Raw genomic sequence first — 15,396 nt, forward strand, 5'->3', positions numbered from 1 at the left:
CACACTGGTGGTTCTATTCCTGTAGGGGCATATAGGCAAAAAATGGTAAGTTTTAAATATAAAGTTTTTAGATATCTTTTATGCAATTTTTTTGACATGTAAAACTAATATTGTTTTGCAAACTACAGGAAAAAGAACTTGGTAGAGAAGTGATTGATCTTGAGGTATTCTAAAGATGCCATAGAAAAAAATAAAGAAATTGGAGAGTTCATTGACAACAAATCCAAAAGAATTAGTGTAAGTATATTTTATCGTTGGTATTTAAATATTGGTCGGTATATATATTGAGAAATTTTGTTAGATTTTTATTACATAAATGTTCATTTATATCTAATGTACTTGTGTAGGAAGAATATATTGCAAAAATGGGTTGTACTGATGTTTCTTCCCAGTCTCCATTCGATCTTTCAACTTGGTATGATATAACTAGAGGTCCTTCTAAAGGATGCTTATGTGAATTTGGAAGTAGCTCGTCATCTACAAGTGTAATTGTGGAGGATATGCGCTCTAATGCTACAAACATGGGAGAAGAATTTTCCAGACAAGAAGAAGAAATTAGAAAATTGCTTGGAACTGCTCTTGAAGAAGTCCAAAAGAGGGAAGAAGAGGCTCGAAAGAGAGAGACAGACTTACAAGAATTTGTTCGTAAATTACTTCAAGATGTGGGATACAGAAAGCATCAATTTGCTGGTAAGTCTGAATAGCAAGAGCAACAACATTTTAGGAAAGATAATTAGTTTCTTTTTTCTGCTGGTGGTTTATGAATTAGTTTATATTGATTTGGGTTGTATTTTGACTTACTTTTATTGGTTTGAGAGTGCAGACATTGATATTATTTGGTAATTTTTGGATGATACAATGACATTAATTATATTATTGTTGGTTGTATTATGAATATCGTTTTTGTTATTATTTATTATTCTTGATTTTGGAAATTCAGATTTGGTATTGATTGAATGTATTTGATAGTATAATGAGCAGGATATTAATTTGGGTACAGAAATTAAAAAATCTATAAAAAAAAACATTAAACAATTAGAGATTGATAATTTTGGGAGTTTAGAGACAGAATTAGAGACGGAAAATTATAAGGATTTATAGATGGAATAGAGACGGAATATTTTGGGAGTTAGAAACGAATTAGAGACAGAATTAACAAACAAAAACTTTACCTTCAGAGACGGATTAGAGACAGAAAGTATTTTTCTTTATCGACAGAATCAGAGACGAATTTCCTATGAAAATCAGAGACGGATTGCTCTAAAACTTTGTTGTTGTTTGTCGACAATGTTCAATCTCAAAATTAGAGATGGAATGTTTTCGTCTATAATATTTAGTCACTCGGCTTTCAGCCACAGAGTGCGACGATGGAGTTTTGTCGCTATTTATTTCACAGACATAAATCATAGTTTGAGAGATGAAATTTTCCGTCTCTGATATTCTATTTTCTTGTAGTTTGATTCTATTATAACTTTCTAAATAAAAGTTTTATAAACACTTTCATTGTATTACAAAGGAAATTGCACGTCACATTTGTTCATGGGTAAAGCAAAAAGTCCTTTTCACTGAGTCACGTTTTTCACTTCCTAGATAACTAGGGAGTTAGCACTCCTTATTTTCGCTTCCTAGATGATTAGGGAGTTAGTACACCTCGTTATAATATAAAGAAGGGATGTTGATCCCAAAAAATTACCCCCATCTTACCGTGATTTAACTAAAAAATAAATAAATTATGAAATACCCACGGACGCGCTTCATGTTTTCCATCACAATTGTGTTTTCATGTATTTTCTATTATATATGACATATTGGTTAAGTGTGTACATCACAACAGTATCCTTCACACGTTTATGATAAAACAAAAATCAGAACAAATCATTTTACCAGAGCGAGATAACATATATGTGCCCTTCAGCTATAAATAGAAAACCTCCGATCAAACTGATCACCATAAAGAACAATCTCATTTTCCAAAAGCCATGGCTCTATCTAGTAATGGAATACAGTCCACTCAAGAGCTTCTTGACGCTCAATCTCATGTTTGGAACCATCTTTTCAACTTCGTAAACTCCATGTCTCTGAAATGCGTAATTCAACTTGGCATCCCCGACATCATCCTCAAACACGGCAAACCCATGACGCTTTCAGAATTAACCCATTCCCTCCACCTCAACGATGCCAAATCCCCCAGTCTTGAACGTTTAATGCGTATTATGATCCATTCCAAGTTCTTTATCAACGTCAAAATCTCTCAAGTTGAGGAGAGTGAAGGGTATTGGCTCACACCAGCTTCTCATCTCCTCTTGAGAGACGAGCCCTTGAGCGTGAGGCCTTTTGCACTCGGCATGCTAGACCCGATCTTGACAGATCCATGGCATCATTTGAGCGAGTGGTTTAAAACTGATGGTGATCTGACGCCATTTCTGACCACTCATGGCCGGACACTATGGGAGCATGCTGGGCAAGATCCGAGGCTAAATGAGTTGTTCAACGAGGGTATGGCCAGCGATTCAGAGCTGGTTGCTACTGTGATTACTAAAGATTGTAGAAATGTATTTGAGGGTTTGAAATCGATGGTGGATGTTGGAGGTGGCACAGGAACTGTGGCCAAGGCTATTGCCGATGCTTTCACCGGCTTGAACTGTGTTGTGCTTGACCTTCCGCACGTAGTTGCTGGATGTGAAGGGACTGAGAGCTTGACTTTTGTTGCCGGCGACATGTTTGATTACATTCCTCCTGCTGATGCAGTGTTTATGAAGGTATATTAAATTAGTTGATATATTATATAATTATTATATTTTGTTAACATTTATATTCATATAGATATCTAAATTTGGGAAATGAAAGTATACTAATATTGTATTGTGTTTTAATTTAAATTATAGATTTTTAAAAACTCATATACTTTTTTGGTATTCAGATATATAAACAAATATAATACTTTCTTAGGAATGATGAAAATAACAAAAATAAAAAACAACCAGAACACCCTTATACCCAAAGAAACAAAAGGGGTTAGACTTACAAAAGAAAAAAGGGGTATTATCGTCAATTTCAGTTTAAAATAGGGCTAAAAATCCACCAAAAATCATTTTATTTTGCATTTACTGTACGTGATGTCATCTTTTCTTAATTAGTTTCTAACAAAAGGGGTTTCGTGCAGGATTTTTAAAATCAAAGAAAGATTTCTTGCATTTTTTTAAAAATAAAAGGGAATTTTTATCATTCACAAAAACACATGGGGTGAAACGCAATTTGGCCTTAAATAACATATTAGTGATAATATATTGAGTGACAATAATTTTGATTTTTATTTCATCTAAGTATTCAGAATATATATTGTGCACAATTACTCACAATATAGTAAAAACAAGTATAATTGTCACCACTAGCATTATATTGCCCCTTAATTAATTATTTCTTTTACCAAAGTAATCATTCCACCTTAATTAATAGTTTATTACAAATATTATCTTTAATTGATTTGCTAACTTTTAAGATTAATATTGCAAGCAGTGGATATTGCACGATTGGCCGGACGAACAATGTCTTAAAATATTGAAGAAATGCAAACAAGCGATCTCCAACAAAGACAAGGGAGGAAAAGTGATTATAGTAGACATGGTTGTGGATTTCAAGAAGGAGCATAAGGCAATAGAAACTCAGCTCTTCTTCGATATGCTGATGATCAATTTAACCTCAGGAATAGAGAGAACTGAAAAGGATTGGGCAAAGCTCTTTTCAGCTGCTGGATTCACAAGTTATAAGATTACTCCTGCATTTGGACTACGCTCTCTCATTGAGCTTTTCCCATAATTATTATGCCTTTTTACTTCATTTGCATGTGTGAATGGAACAATGTAATATGTTGCGGCTTCATGGAATAAAATAAATGAATGTTTGAGTAATAAATAATTAAATATTGAAGAAGTTGTATGTTTTGTTTACTTGTAGTAATAAAATGTTTGATACTCGAATGATTTTTGAGAGAGAAGTAAAGTTCTGAAAATGGTTTAAATGTAATAATAACTCAAATAGGATCAAAATTGGACATTAGTTGATCACTTTTAAGGTTGTCAATTTTTTATCCTATTATTATGGTGGGACGGTAAAAAGATTGTCCCAACATTTTACTGATCTAAATTAAGACTAGGGGAAAAGTAAGTAAACATACATTAATTGGAGCAAATAAGACAGGATATTAGGTGCAACCAACGAGGCTATCAGGGCAAACTAATCAATTAATTAATAATGTGATTGAGTGTGGAATATGTAGTTGATATGAAAATAGGAGCTATGACACAAGTGAAGAGTGCAGGTAGTGCGTATTCTTGCTGTTCAAGAAAGAAGATGTGTTGAGTGAAAGTTCACCCACTTTGTTCACTTATTTTAGACTTCCATTTGTAGAGGAGTTTTGGGAAAGATTCTCGAATTCTTTAAGTTCAAATGAGGGGATAGTTTTAGTTTTGGCAACAAAGTATATTCTGTTTTTAGTGTCTCAAGTTTTCAAGTCATCGTATTTGGTATCTAAAGTTTTTAATTCTCATCCATTTGATTACCTTTTGTTAGCTTCCTCGATCGTTAAATAAACGTCAACCCAATTTTGGAGGAGGCGGGATCTTGTCTATAAAAGGGCATGTTTGATTGTCATTTTATTCAACATACAAAAAATTTCTATTTTGATTTTAATTTTATAATTCAGGACAATAATATAAAAAAAAAGATATATCTAACCCAATTTCTATTAAAAAATAAATACTAATTCAAATCATTATGAAAATTCCAATTCAAATATTTCCTCCCAGTTGAAATTATTATGGAAATAAAAATGCGTGCTAATTAAACACAGAGTAATATAGAGATAATCGCCTAGTATTCAAGAAAACTAACAGATTTTTATTTGCAATCACCCACTCGAATTGTTTGCCAAAAAATAAACAAAAAAAAATCGAATAAGCCACTCAATGTACTTTGTAGTCAAATAAAATTGCATATCCATATCTTGATATATTATACCATAATTTGTGCACAAAACAAGAAATACATTTCAATTATTGTTTTTGATTGAGAGAATTTTATTTATAAATTTATTAAACTTTTTATTTCACTAGTCACAAAAAAAGCCAAAAAAAATCATTTATTGAAATAATTAAAAGAAAAGTATGAAAATTATGGCATAAACCCTTGATAAGTAGAGTATGACAATCATTTGCATTATGACTAACGAAAAGAAAAAAAAATGTGCCTTTTTTTTTATTAGTAAATCGGTATTTTTTTTATAGAAATTGGATTAAATATGTATTTTTTGAATATTCAATTATGAAATTGAAGTCGAAATGAATCAAAATAAATTTTTTTTATGTGTTGAATAAAGTGCAACCCAAGCATGTCCTTACATAGAAAAATTTCTGCCTAATTTTCCCTCCAAATTAGGTTGAATCGTTTATTTTAACGGTCGACTTAACGAAAGGTACTCAAACAGATAAAAATTAAAAATTTTGGTACCAAATCTTATTACTTAAAACCTGATATACTAATCAAAAATGAAAAATGAGTATATTTTGGGTATGAAAAGTGAAATATATTATCCCTTCAAATGAGATATCATAGGAATCCTTAAGATGTCAACTTTGTCCAAATAATGGTTATCCATTATTTGGAGTTATCTCCTAAGACATATGCACATCTGAAAGAGTTTTCCCATAAATCAGGATTGTAAGGAAAACAGTTATTTACTACTTCAAGCAACTAGATCAGCCAGATACAAGCTCCCTGCTGGCCCTATTTTATGATGACGTGTCGAATGGTGCTGACATAGCCGCCTTGCTATTTGGTAATTGACTCTATTGCATCAACAGGGGGCTAGAATTGGGTTGCGGCCCTTGTTGTCTAAAATTGAGTTTTGGGTCGTGGTTGAATGAATGGGAACATGCTCACATATCTAGGATTTTGGACTTGTTTTGGCAATTCGGCTTGGAAGCATATTTGTTTAGGGGACACCAATATTCTTTGTAAGGAGGCATGTGAAATATGCCTTAGTTGAAAATTTTTGAGCGGGGCTTATTCATGGTCACATATACTATTATTTTGTCAATACACAATTAAAAATATAGTCAGAGCCCATTCGTAAAATCACAGGCTAGAACCTGTCAATAGAAGAATAGGTCAAGGCCTGTTAGGAGGATAACATACCAAAACCCGTCAGTAAAGGCACAAACATAACCTGGAGCTTGTTAACAAGATCATGAGCTGGGGCTTATGAGCTAGGACATAGGTCAGAGCTCGTCAGCAAGATCACAAACTGGACCACTCAAGAGGATCACAAGCCGCGGCATGTCTGCAAGATCATAAGTTGGAGCCCGTTGAAAAAGACCATAGGCTAGAGCCCCTCATCAAGATTTAATAATATTATAGGCCAGAACCTACCAATAATTATGCAATTTTTCAATAATAATAGCAAGTAATACAAGTTCAAAACACATAGCAGTGAAGTTTATCATAATAGAAATACAAAAAGGTCAACCATAAGCTTAGTTTTAAACATAGTGTACTTGTAGCATGAAATTTTGAACAATTTTGCCCACAGGGGTCTCAATTTCCCGATTAAAAAATAGGAATTCTTTCAAGTGACTTGCTCGAATTAACCTCTTTATTTCATCCTCCGAATTGATAAAGGACATTCCAAGAGCTGCCTGAGTAAAGTGCCGTACGTATGCCCTCGAAGTTTTCTTTTCCTCTTACTAGTAGTTATCACACGTTTTCCCCACGAGTATATAAAAAAAATATAATATGAGATTAAGAAAAAAAAATATAAAAAGATATAAACGCAATAAGAATAAGTGTATAGGTGCGAGACAAAAAAATAATATATATTTGTGGATTTATTAAAAATATAAAAATTTGTGAGTAAAAAAAATATGGAGAATGGAGAGGGAAACATAGAGTAGTTGATCGGGAGAAAGAAAAAATAAATTAAAGGGTAAATATAGGTGTGCAAAAGTTTGTACGGCAAATGAATTTTTTTTTACAAATAATAAATTAATAGATATAGAAAGACAATTAATTTATTCAAAAAGTTTTACAATAAAAGTATAAAAACTAGAGTATATGACTTTGAATTAATTGGGTCTGCTCAGCTAGAAGGTGAGCTAATGACTACGTCTACCATTAATGTACTCCCCAATTGACTTTAACCATGCATTAAATAAATCATCTTTGTTGTATTCATTTAAGAAAAAAAGTTAGGCACAATAGTAAATTCTATTAATTTCAGCAGTCACACAATTCCAACTTATTTTATTTTTCTCAACCCACTACTTCACGTTTCTTTTTCCTCAAAAACTTCTGTTTTTTCTCTCTTAAGATTCTCTGCAGAAATAAATTAACACGGAATAGAATTTAAATAGTTTCACCACTATGAATAATTTGGGATGCTATCTTCTTACCAAATATATTGCATATAACTTTTTAGTATTCTGCTTATATGCGAGTTTTGACTAATAAATACCGATATATAGAAACAAATCAAACTTTTGTATTTTTTGTTGGTGCAAATAAGAACAATAACAATTTATCGTACAAAAATAGTGGAACCAATGTAAAAAGAAGAATATTAAGCTCAATAATTTAATAAACAAATTACAGAAACAACGTTAAGAAAGTACCATCAGTAATTTTACAAGAGATCCCAAAGAAAATACCATATTCCAATTAAAAAGAAAAAATAACATAAGAATCAATAAAATTATAAAAAAAAAGCATCAACTGCTTAAGAAAAGACTCATTATCTGGAAAAACATTTTGAGTAATTTCGAAGGAACCATAATTCACAGCAGATCATCAATTCTTCATAATAAAACACTCGCATAATTCATTAAATCAAACCCCTTATATCTTTATAACGATCGTCTTATCACAAAATTCTCTCTTTTTTTTTACAACTATAATATTTCACATGTATAATTTTCTAATATTTCTTAAATATAGGTTTTTAATATTTCTATAATTTTCTATCAATTTCTCGCTACTATTAATTTAATTAAATATCAATGTATATAATTACGCATTTGGTCAACAGACCCAATGAAATTAAGTAAATTAACTATAGTAATAATTAAATCCAACGAATCTAGTAATTTAATTAACCAACTATAATATTTTTAAATTAAATGAAATATTTAATTCAACACCAATTTAAATAGTCAAACTCTTAAAATTGTTCAATTAAATATTACATCGGATAACATAAACTACATTTAGTAGATGAAGCAATTAAATATATAATTATATAAATTAATATAAATTAAAATCTAAATTTTCGTACCTATTATCGTTTCCGCAAATTTTGTTTGTGTAAAAATATATGAACTTGTATGTGCATAATGTGTGAGAGTTTTGTGAGTGGTTTGCATTTTTTTCATATATATATATTCTCGCGTGTGTAGATATGGCGGTGGGAAGTGATGGCCCACTTGCCATAATCTCAACTCCCTCCCTCTCTCTCTCTCTATATATATATATTATCATTATTTAGTTATTTATTTTATTATTTTTATATTTATTTATTTAATTTAAACTCTTATCAAAATACTCATTACCCCCTATCCAATTTCTTAATTAATATAATTGCTCTCAAATATTAATGAGTTCAAATGTACTCCATTCAAGTTTTAATATATTCGAATTTTAATTAATAATTTATTATAATAGAATTTAAATTTTTTTAATAGTTACCAATTAGTCTTTCAATTATGTGTAGAATCCTAACGGACAACATAATTAATGAGATTATATTATCGGATAAATATGAGTTTGTTCGGATAATTGAATGTGGTTATAGAGGGGATGTCACATTTTTCGCCTCTGTTCACTGCCAATATAAATCAATGATACATTATTGGCTTTGTTTACTGCTTCTAATGCTTATATTGTTAGTATACAAAGCAATATTGAAAGGAGAGAATAAGGAAAATATGTGAAAAGAAGAAAGTGAAAAAACAAACTTTAAGAAGAGATGTGAGAGAAAAATATGGAGTAGTGGTTGGGAAATATGGAATAGTGGTTGAGAGGGGATGGAATAGTAATTATAAAATGATGAAAAAAATATTAAAATTACTATTATGTCCATTTTTTTAAACATTGAAGTGTAAACTGGGGCAATAAATAATTAGTACAATCAAAGAGTTTTCCTTTATAATAGTACGAGTGTATGTGGCACGCTCACATGCGTGTGCACAATTAAGCTAATTTTTTTAAAAAAAAATATTATTATTTTAAGAATATATTAATTAGATTAATAAAATATTAAAAGGTATAAAATATAAAAAAATAATTCAACTGCTTAAGAAAGGAGTTCTTAAGTCCAAAGAACTCATTATTTGGAACAATATTTTCAATAATTTCAAAGAAGCCATAATTCACAGCAAATCATAAATTTTTCAGAATAAGACATCCGCATACTAATTTCAATAATTAAACTAAAAAATTAACAACTCTTCAGTAGAAAAAATAATGACTTCTAAGTTCAGTACTTAGTAATTGCTCAAGGTATTTTTTTAGTCCAATCAACTACCAGTACCATTTCTCTACACATCATTTATATGAACGACGCATGCATGACTTTCCAAAGATTATAATCACAATAATCAAAATACAGATGATCTCAAGAGAAACTAATGGAAATGATAAGTACAATTAATGCACAATCACCTAAAAACCAACAAAAGTAAAATTAACACCCGTAGTAATCCGATATTGAAATTAACGCAAGATATGTATGTAATAAGAAACAAATAAAATCAACTTGTAATAGTTTTTTCGCCTCTATTTGTTGTGAATATATAACAATGATCGTTCATGTGTGTTATTGGCTTTGTTTACTGCTTCTAATGCTTATATTGTTAGTATATGAATCAATATTGAAATGAGAGAATAAGAAAAATTTGTGAAGAGAATGAAATTTGTGCAAAGAAGAGAGTGAGAAAAGAATCGTTAAGAAGAGATGTGAGGGAAAAATATGGAGTAAAGATTGAGAGATATGGAATAAAAAGTATTTATATACTTAAACATAAATTCAAAGAGTATCGATATGGTATATCCGAAGCAACTGAGTCAATAATCATTACCTAACCTACAAATATACCAACATCTGATTATCAGTCTGATGAGGCTGCAGATGGGATGTTACTGTCATGCCCTACATTCGTATACAATCATCTTCTTGAGGATAACAACATTCGTGTATCAAAACCAACCAAAATTATCAATGCAGGTGCGGGGCTGTCCACCAGTGTTCTTTTTTAAGTGAAATCGAGAAATTATTATTATTTTTTTAAATAAGTCGATTAAAATCATTAATATCAAATATTATTATTTAACAGTTTTTGATAACAATTATATACTATTCATTCATATTAAATAACTATATATAATCAACACTTACTATTAAAGTAGAAACATTCCATATATTAGTTGAATTCGAATTCACGACTTTAAAGTCGTGGAGCCTATTCAGTAATTGAATTATGTCTGATCAATATCGACCTACTGTTCTAATATTATCATAGATGGGGGCGGGGGGAGGTGGGGGTAGGCCATATGCCATGTCATGCCAGCTTGTGAATGTGCTAATTGTTCAACTTTTTATATCATTTGTCATTTGATAAAATACATTACTCTTGTGTGGAGTAGGTATAAACTACAACTTGGATATTTTTAATTCGGGTTTATTTCAACTTTTGCCAGCCAAATTTGCAAAGCATCTGACAGATTAATTGATTTTATGTTTTATATAGCTTTTGATAATTAAGATAAGCCTGCACTGGTGCAATGTATAGATTTGAGATAGCAATCTTGAGCTCTAATCTTACAATTAATTAATAAATTTGCAATCACTCAATGTTATGTAGGAGAAGGTTGTTTACCTAATTATATGGCAAAATTACATTTTTTGTGCTGTAATTTTAGGTCGTTAGTACTTTTCCTATAACTTATTTTGTTTGTGACGAATTTAGTCCTGAGCATCTCATATTTGGTCCTTTTATTTTGATAAATTTAATCCCCTGTTGACAATTTTAATCTCCTTCATATATTGTTATAGATCTCATTTTTTATTTTGTAACTATAGGTCGTTAGGATCAGAATTATCAACATAGAATTAAAATTGGCCAAAAAATGGTGAAATTCGATGTAGTCAAGACTAAATTCATCAAAAAAATAATGTATAAATGGAGTAAGTTACAAGATAAAAATGTTAATAATCTAAAGCTGTAGGACCGAAAATATAATTTTACCTGATTATATTATTCTGACTAAATCCCTTCAATATTAGCCTTTCATCTTTACTTTCCGCCTCATTTTAATCCAGCATTTTTCAAATGCATCATATTTTATTCTAAATAATTACTTACATCCTTTACAATTGATTATTAGATTATTTCCTGTTATCTTTATATTTTGAATATTTATGAGAAATTCACTATTTAGTATTTTATATTGATGTCAAATTGGAAATACAATGCAATCTTAAAAAAATATCTTCGCATCGCATTTTATTTTTTTAAGAATTTATAATCTAGTTTTTGAAATCTTGAATTTAGATTTAAAATTTTCTAATAAGACTCAAATAATTTGATTAAATGCCCTAAGTTTGTACTATATTAAAAGAAAATTCAACCTTCTTGTTGTTTGAAAATTACCAATTTTTTGTAAGACCAACAATCCCACGAAAAGAGAAAGTTGCACAATTCCAATTCAAGTTGTGATACCCCAATCATCTAATAATTGGCCCAATCTGCTAAGTTTTCATCCATTTTTCATGGTGAACTGACCAAAATGTCCTTGTGGATTAAAAATTATATTTTAATTATTTTTTAAAAAATTACTTTTTTTTATGGATCAAGTGGATAATTTTTAAAAAAATTTCATCCATCCTGTTCGATTTTTTAAAATTTTTAATTTTAAAAAAAATACAGTAAGAACAAAGTTGACAATTTCATATTTCCATTCAGGGATTACATATTTTTATCAAACATTACGGGGGGATTTATAATTTTTTAAATAACAAAAAAATATTCGTAATTATATCAAATTTTACGGGGAGGTGGTTGTAATTTACTCAAAATAGATATTATCTATTTCTTTTATACTATGGTCAAATATTTGTCATTAACAATACTATATATATTCCACCGCCAAATGATTTTTCCTTAGTGCTTCTCCATGAAATAATACGTCCACCACGTCATAAAATTTACTTCACCCATTAATTAAATTAAACTTGTCCCACAAATCAATATTGTCATGCCAAAAATATAGGTATATATTCTATTGTGCAATAACCCTTGTTTTTTTCTTTCAACCATTGTTTAAGACTTTTGTTAATAAAATAGATGATTTTTATTTTTGCATATGATGAAAATTATAATATTAGTATATTGTAAATATGGGTTGGTAATTTTAATTTTGCAAATTCATTTTAATAATTTTATCTTATAATTTTAAAAATTTTGTTAATTAAGAATAAAAAGTGGTTGAAATTTGCTAAAATGGTTGGAAAAAGTACCCAATTGAGCCAGTGACGTCTACTTTTCTGATAATTTTAGCAGATTTCGACAGTTTGTATTCTTAATGTGTGAATTTTTTAAAATTACAGGACAAAATTGCTAAAAAATTAATCATTGTAAGAACTAAATTGGCACTCCACATTTATAGGATTAAAATCATAATTTTATGTTAATTAAAATAAAAATGCATAAATTTTATTTAGCTCCTAATAATTTATTAAAACATTAATAGGACCCTTTTTCCATATGATTTGTCTTGATGCAAATCGCAAGCCAGCTCATTCCAACGAAGTCCAACCTCCACATCTTATCCCCATAAGAACCATCTCTGCATCCCACCCACAAGTGCTCATCAACACATACCCACACTCACGCACCACCACCACCACCACCACATACAATGGCGGCTCCACCATGTTCCTCTCTCATCCTCCTCTCTCTCACCACCCTTGTCTCCTCCCTCCTCCTCCTCCCCGCCGCCCAAGCTCAGTCCGCCCCGGCCCCCGCTCCCTCTGGCCCGATCAACGTCACCGCCATCCTCGAGAAGGCCGGGCAATACAACTTCTTCATCCGCCTTCTTAACGAGACGCAGGCCGGCAACCAGATCAACAACCAAGTAAACAACTCGCACGACGGCATGACCCTCTTCGCCCCCACGGACAATGCCTTCAACAACCTCCCCACCGGAACCCTAAACAACCTCACCAATCAGCAGCACGTGCAGCTCGTCCTGTACCACATATGCCCCAAATTTTACTCTCTGGACAGCCTCCTGACCGTCAGCAACCCTGTCAGGACCCTGGCCAGCGGGCAGGACGGCGGAGTTTTCGGGCTTAACTTCACCGGACAGGCCAATCAAGTCAATGTCTCCACAGGGATTGTTGAGGTCCCTCTATATAATGCCCTGAGGAAGGATTTCCCATTGGCGGTTTACCAGGTTGATAAGGTCTTGTTGCCTGAAGAATTCTATAAAGCCAAGGCTCCAGCAGCTTCGCCGCCAGCTGCCGATGGGTCAAGCAGTCCTGCTGCCGATGGCGGTGCGAAAGCGCCGTCAACAGGGAATCCTGGAAATGGTTCAGGGAGGATGAGTGTGGGGCTGGGATTGGTGTCTGGCATTTGGTTGTGCATGGCACTATTGTCCTGATCAGGAGGAAAGCTGCAAATATGCTGAATTATTGCTTCTTGACTCTCTTTTTTCCTTCTTTGTTGTTCAAAATATTGTTTAATTATTCTTCGTTTGTTGAGATTTGTGGTTGAGTTTACGAATTCATTCAACTTCTACATTTTGCGCTATTTCTTTTCAGTTTGATTGTATTTGTTGTGTGTGTGTGTGTGTGTGTGTGTTGTTTGACATTTAAAAAGAGTTTTAATAATATCTTAAGATCTAGTTTACGGCAAAATCACATGCAGGCTGAGGATGCATTAATATTAATTAATTTGGAGTGCTCAAATATTATTTATTACAATTGATTTAGATTAGTGAAGCCCAGTTCTAGATTAATGCTAATTCGGCTCTAGTTGAGGTTAAGAATTGATATCAAATAAACAAAAAAGGGTCAACTAGCTACCATAGAAAAAATATACTTTTTGCTACTATCTTGTTGGTTATGAATTGAACCCGTAGTAGATAATTATCATCAACCACAGTTAAACAAATGTATTAGCTTCACTTACAAAAATTAATGATTGTGTGGCCGTGGTTAATGATTTTTTACTATAATTATTAATTTTTAACTATGACAATTAACCGTGATTAAATATCATATTTTTTATAGTGCTAACATGTTTATTGAGATACAAAATTTAGTTCCAGTAGCAAGATTACTGCAAAATTCTTATGCAAACTAAATTTATTCAAAGTATTCTATATAATATATTTTTCTGATTAATTATTTTTTAGAATTTTATATCAAATTAATAATTATACACACTTATTATGTAATTGACTCACGATATGAATAAAACCAATTTGATTAGAATTTCTGCAGAATGAGTTGAGGATGAAGACAAAGAGATGTTGAGTGCAGAAGTCAGAGTTCACCAAACACGTGCATGCGTATATTTATTTTTTTAGGAGAAATAGTATTTTCGATCCCATAAGTTAGGTTTATTTTCTTTTGATTTTATTTATTATGGGATTAGTACTGTTTAATCCAATAACTTTAAAAATAGCACTTTTGGTCTTCATCAACTTTTCCATCCACAATTTAATGGCGTAGAGCACGTGGTGGTTTAGTACTTTTGGCTAGACCCTCCTTCCCACAATAGCATATAGATGCTCCACTTGCTTTACTTGATTCATTGGTACAAAAATTTGATTATATTAATATTATCTCATTGTTAGTTGATATTCAAAATTAATTTATATATATATAGAAATGTCTCTAAATTTGATGACCGAAGAACCCGTCAAATGGTTCCAGCAGAGTCGCCTAAAAAGGACCTTAGCCTAGAAGGAACGGCCCAACTCAGCTGAAGCCCAGGCGGCGATATCGGCTGTAGTTGTAATCCATCAATGTTATGTTATATATTTCAGCAGGTGGCTGCTTTTGTTGTTTGCCTTTCTACCCACTAATTTTCTGCTTCTTTCTTCCACACCCTTTCCATTTTCACTTGCAAAACACTCTTCCTTTCCCACTACTTATGATCATACGTTCCAAGCATCAAGAATAACAGATTTTGGAGTAGGGATTTCTTTTTGGGTAATCTCAGAAATAAAAGAATATGTAAAAAGAATATGCTGAATCTCCAAATTCAGTTGGTGGAACCCATTACAATAAGACGACAAACCAAACTTACAATTAGAAGAAGAAATTGAAAAAAAAATGGTGAA

General features: G+C 31.4%; 2 protein-coding genes across 2 annotated transcripts; both read left to right on the forward strand.

Moving 5' to 3' along the window:
* LOC105178463 (8-hydroxyquercetin 8-O-methyltransferase-like) lies at positions 1,898–3,908 on the forward strand. Its single transcript, XM_011101931.2, has 2 exons — positions 1,898–2,759; positions 3,517–3,908. Exons 1-2 carry the CDS (start codon positions 1,980–1,982, stop codon positions 3,814–3,816), a joined length of 1,080 nt encoding a protein of 359 aa, XP_011100233.1. The 5' UTR covers positions 1,898–1,979; the 3' UTR covers positions 3,817–3,908.
* Positions 12,840–13,866, forward strand: LOC105178464 (fasciclin-like arabinogalactan protein 13). The gene has a single exon (XM_011101932.2). It carries the CDS (start codon positions 12,964–12,966, stop codon positions 13,705–13,707), a length of 744 nt encoding a protein of 247 aa, XP_011100234.1. The 5' UTR covers positions 12,840–12,963; the 3' UTR covers positions 13,708–13,866.

Source organism: Sesamum indicum, linkage group LG16, assembly GCF_000512975.1.
Source record: "Sesamum indicum cultivar Zhongzhi No. 13 linkage group LG16, S_indicum_v1.0, whole genome shotgun sequence".
Lineage (NCBI taxonomy): Eukaryota > Viridiplantae > Streptophyta > Magnoliopsida > Lamiales > Pedaliaceae > Sesamum > Sesamum indicum.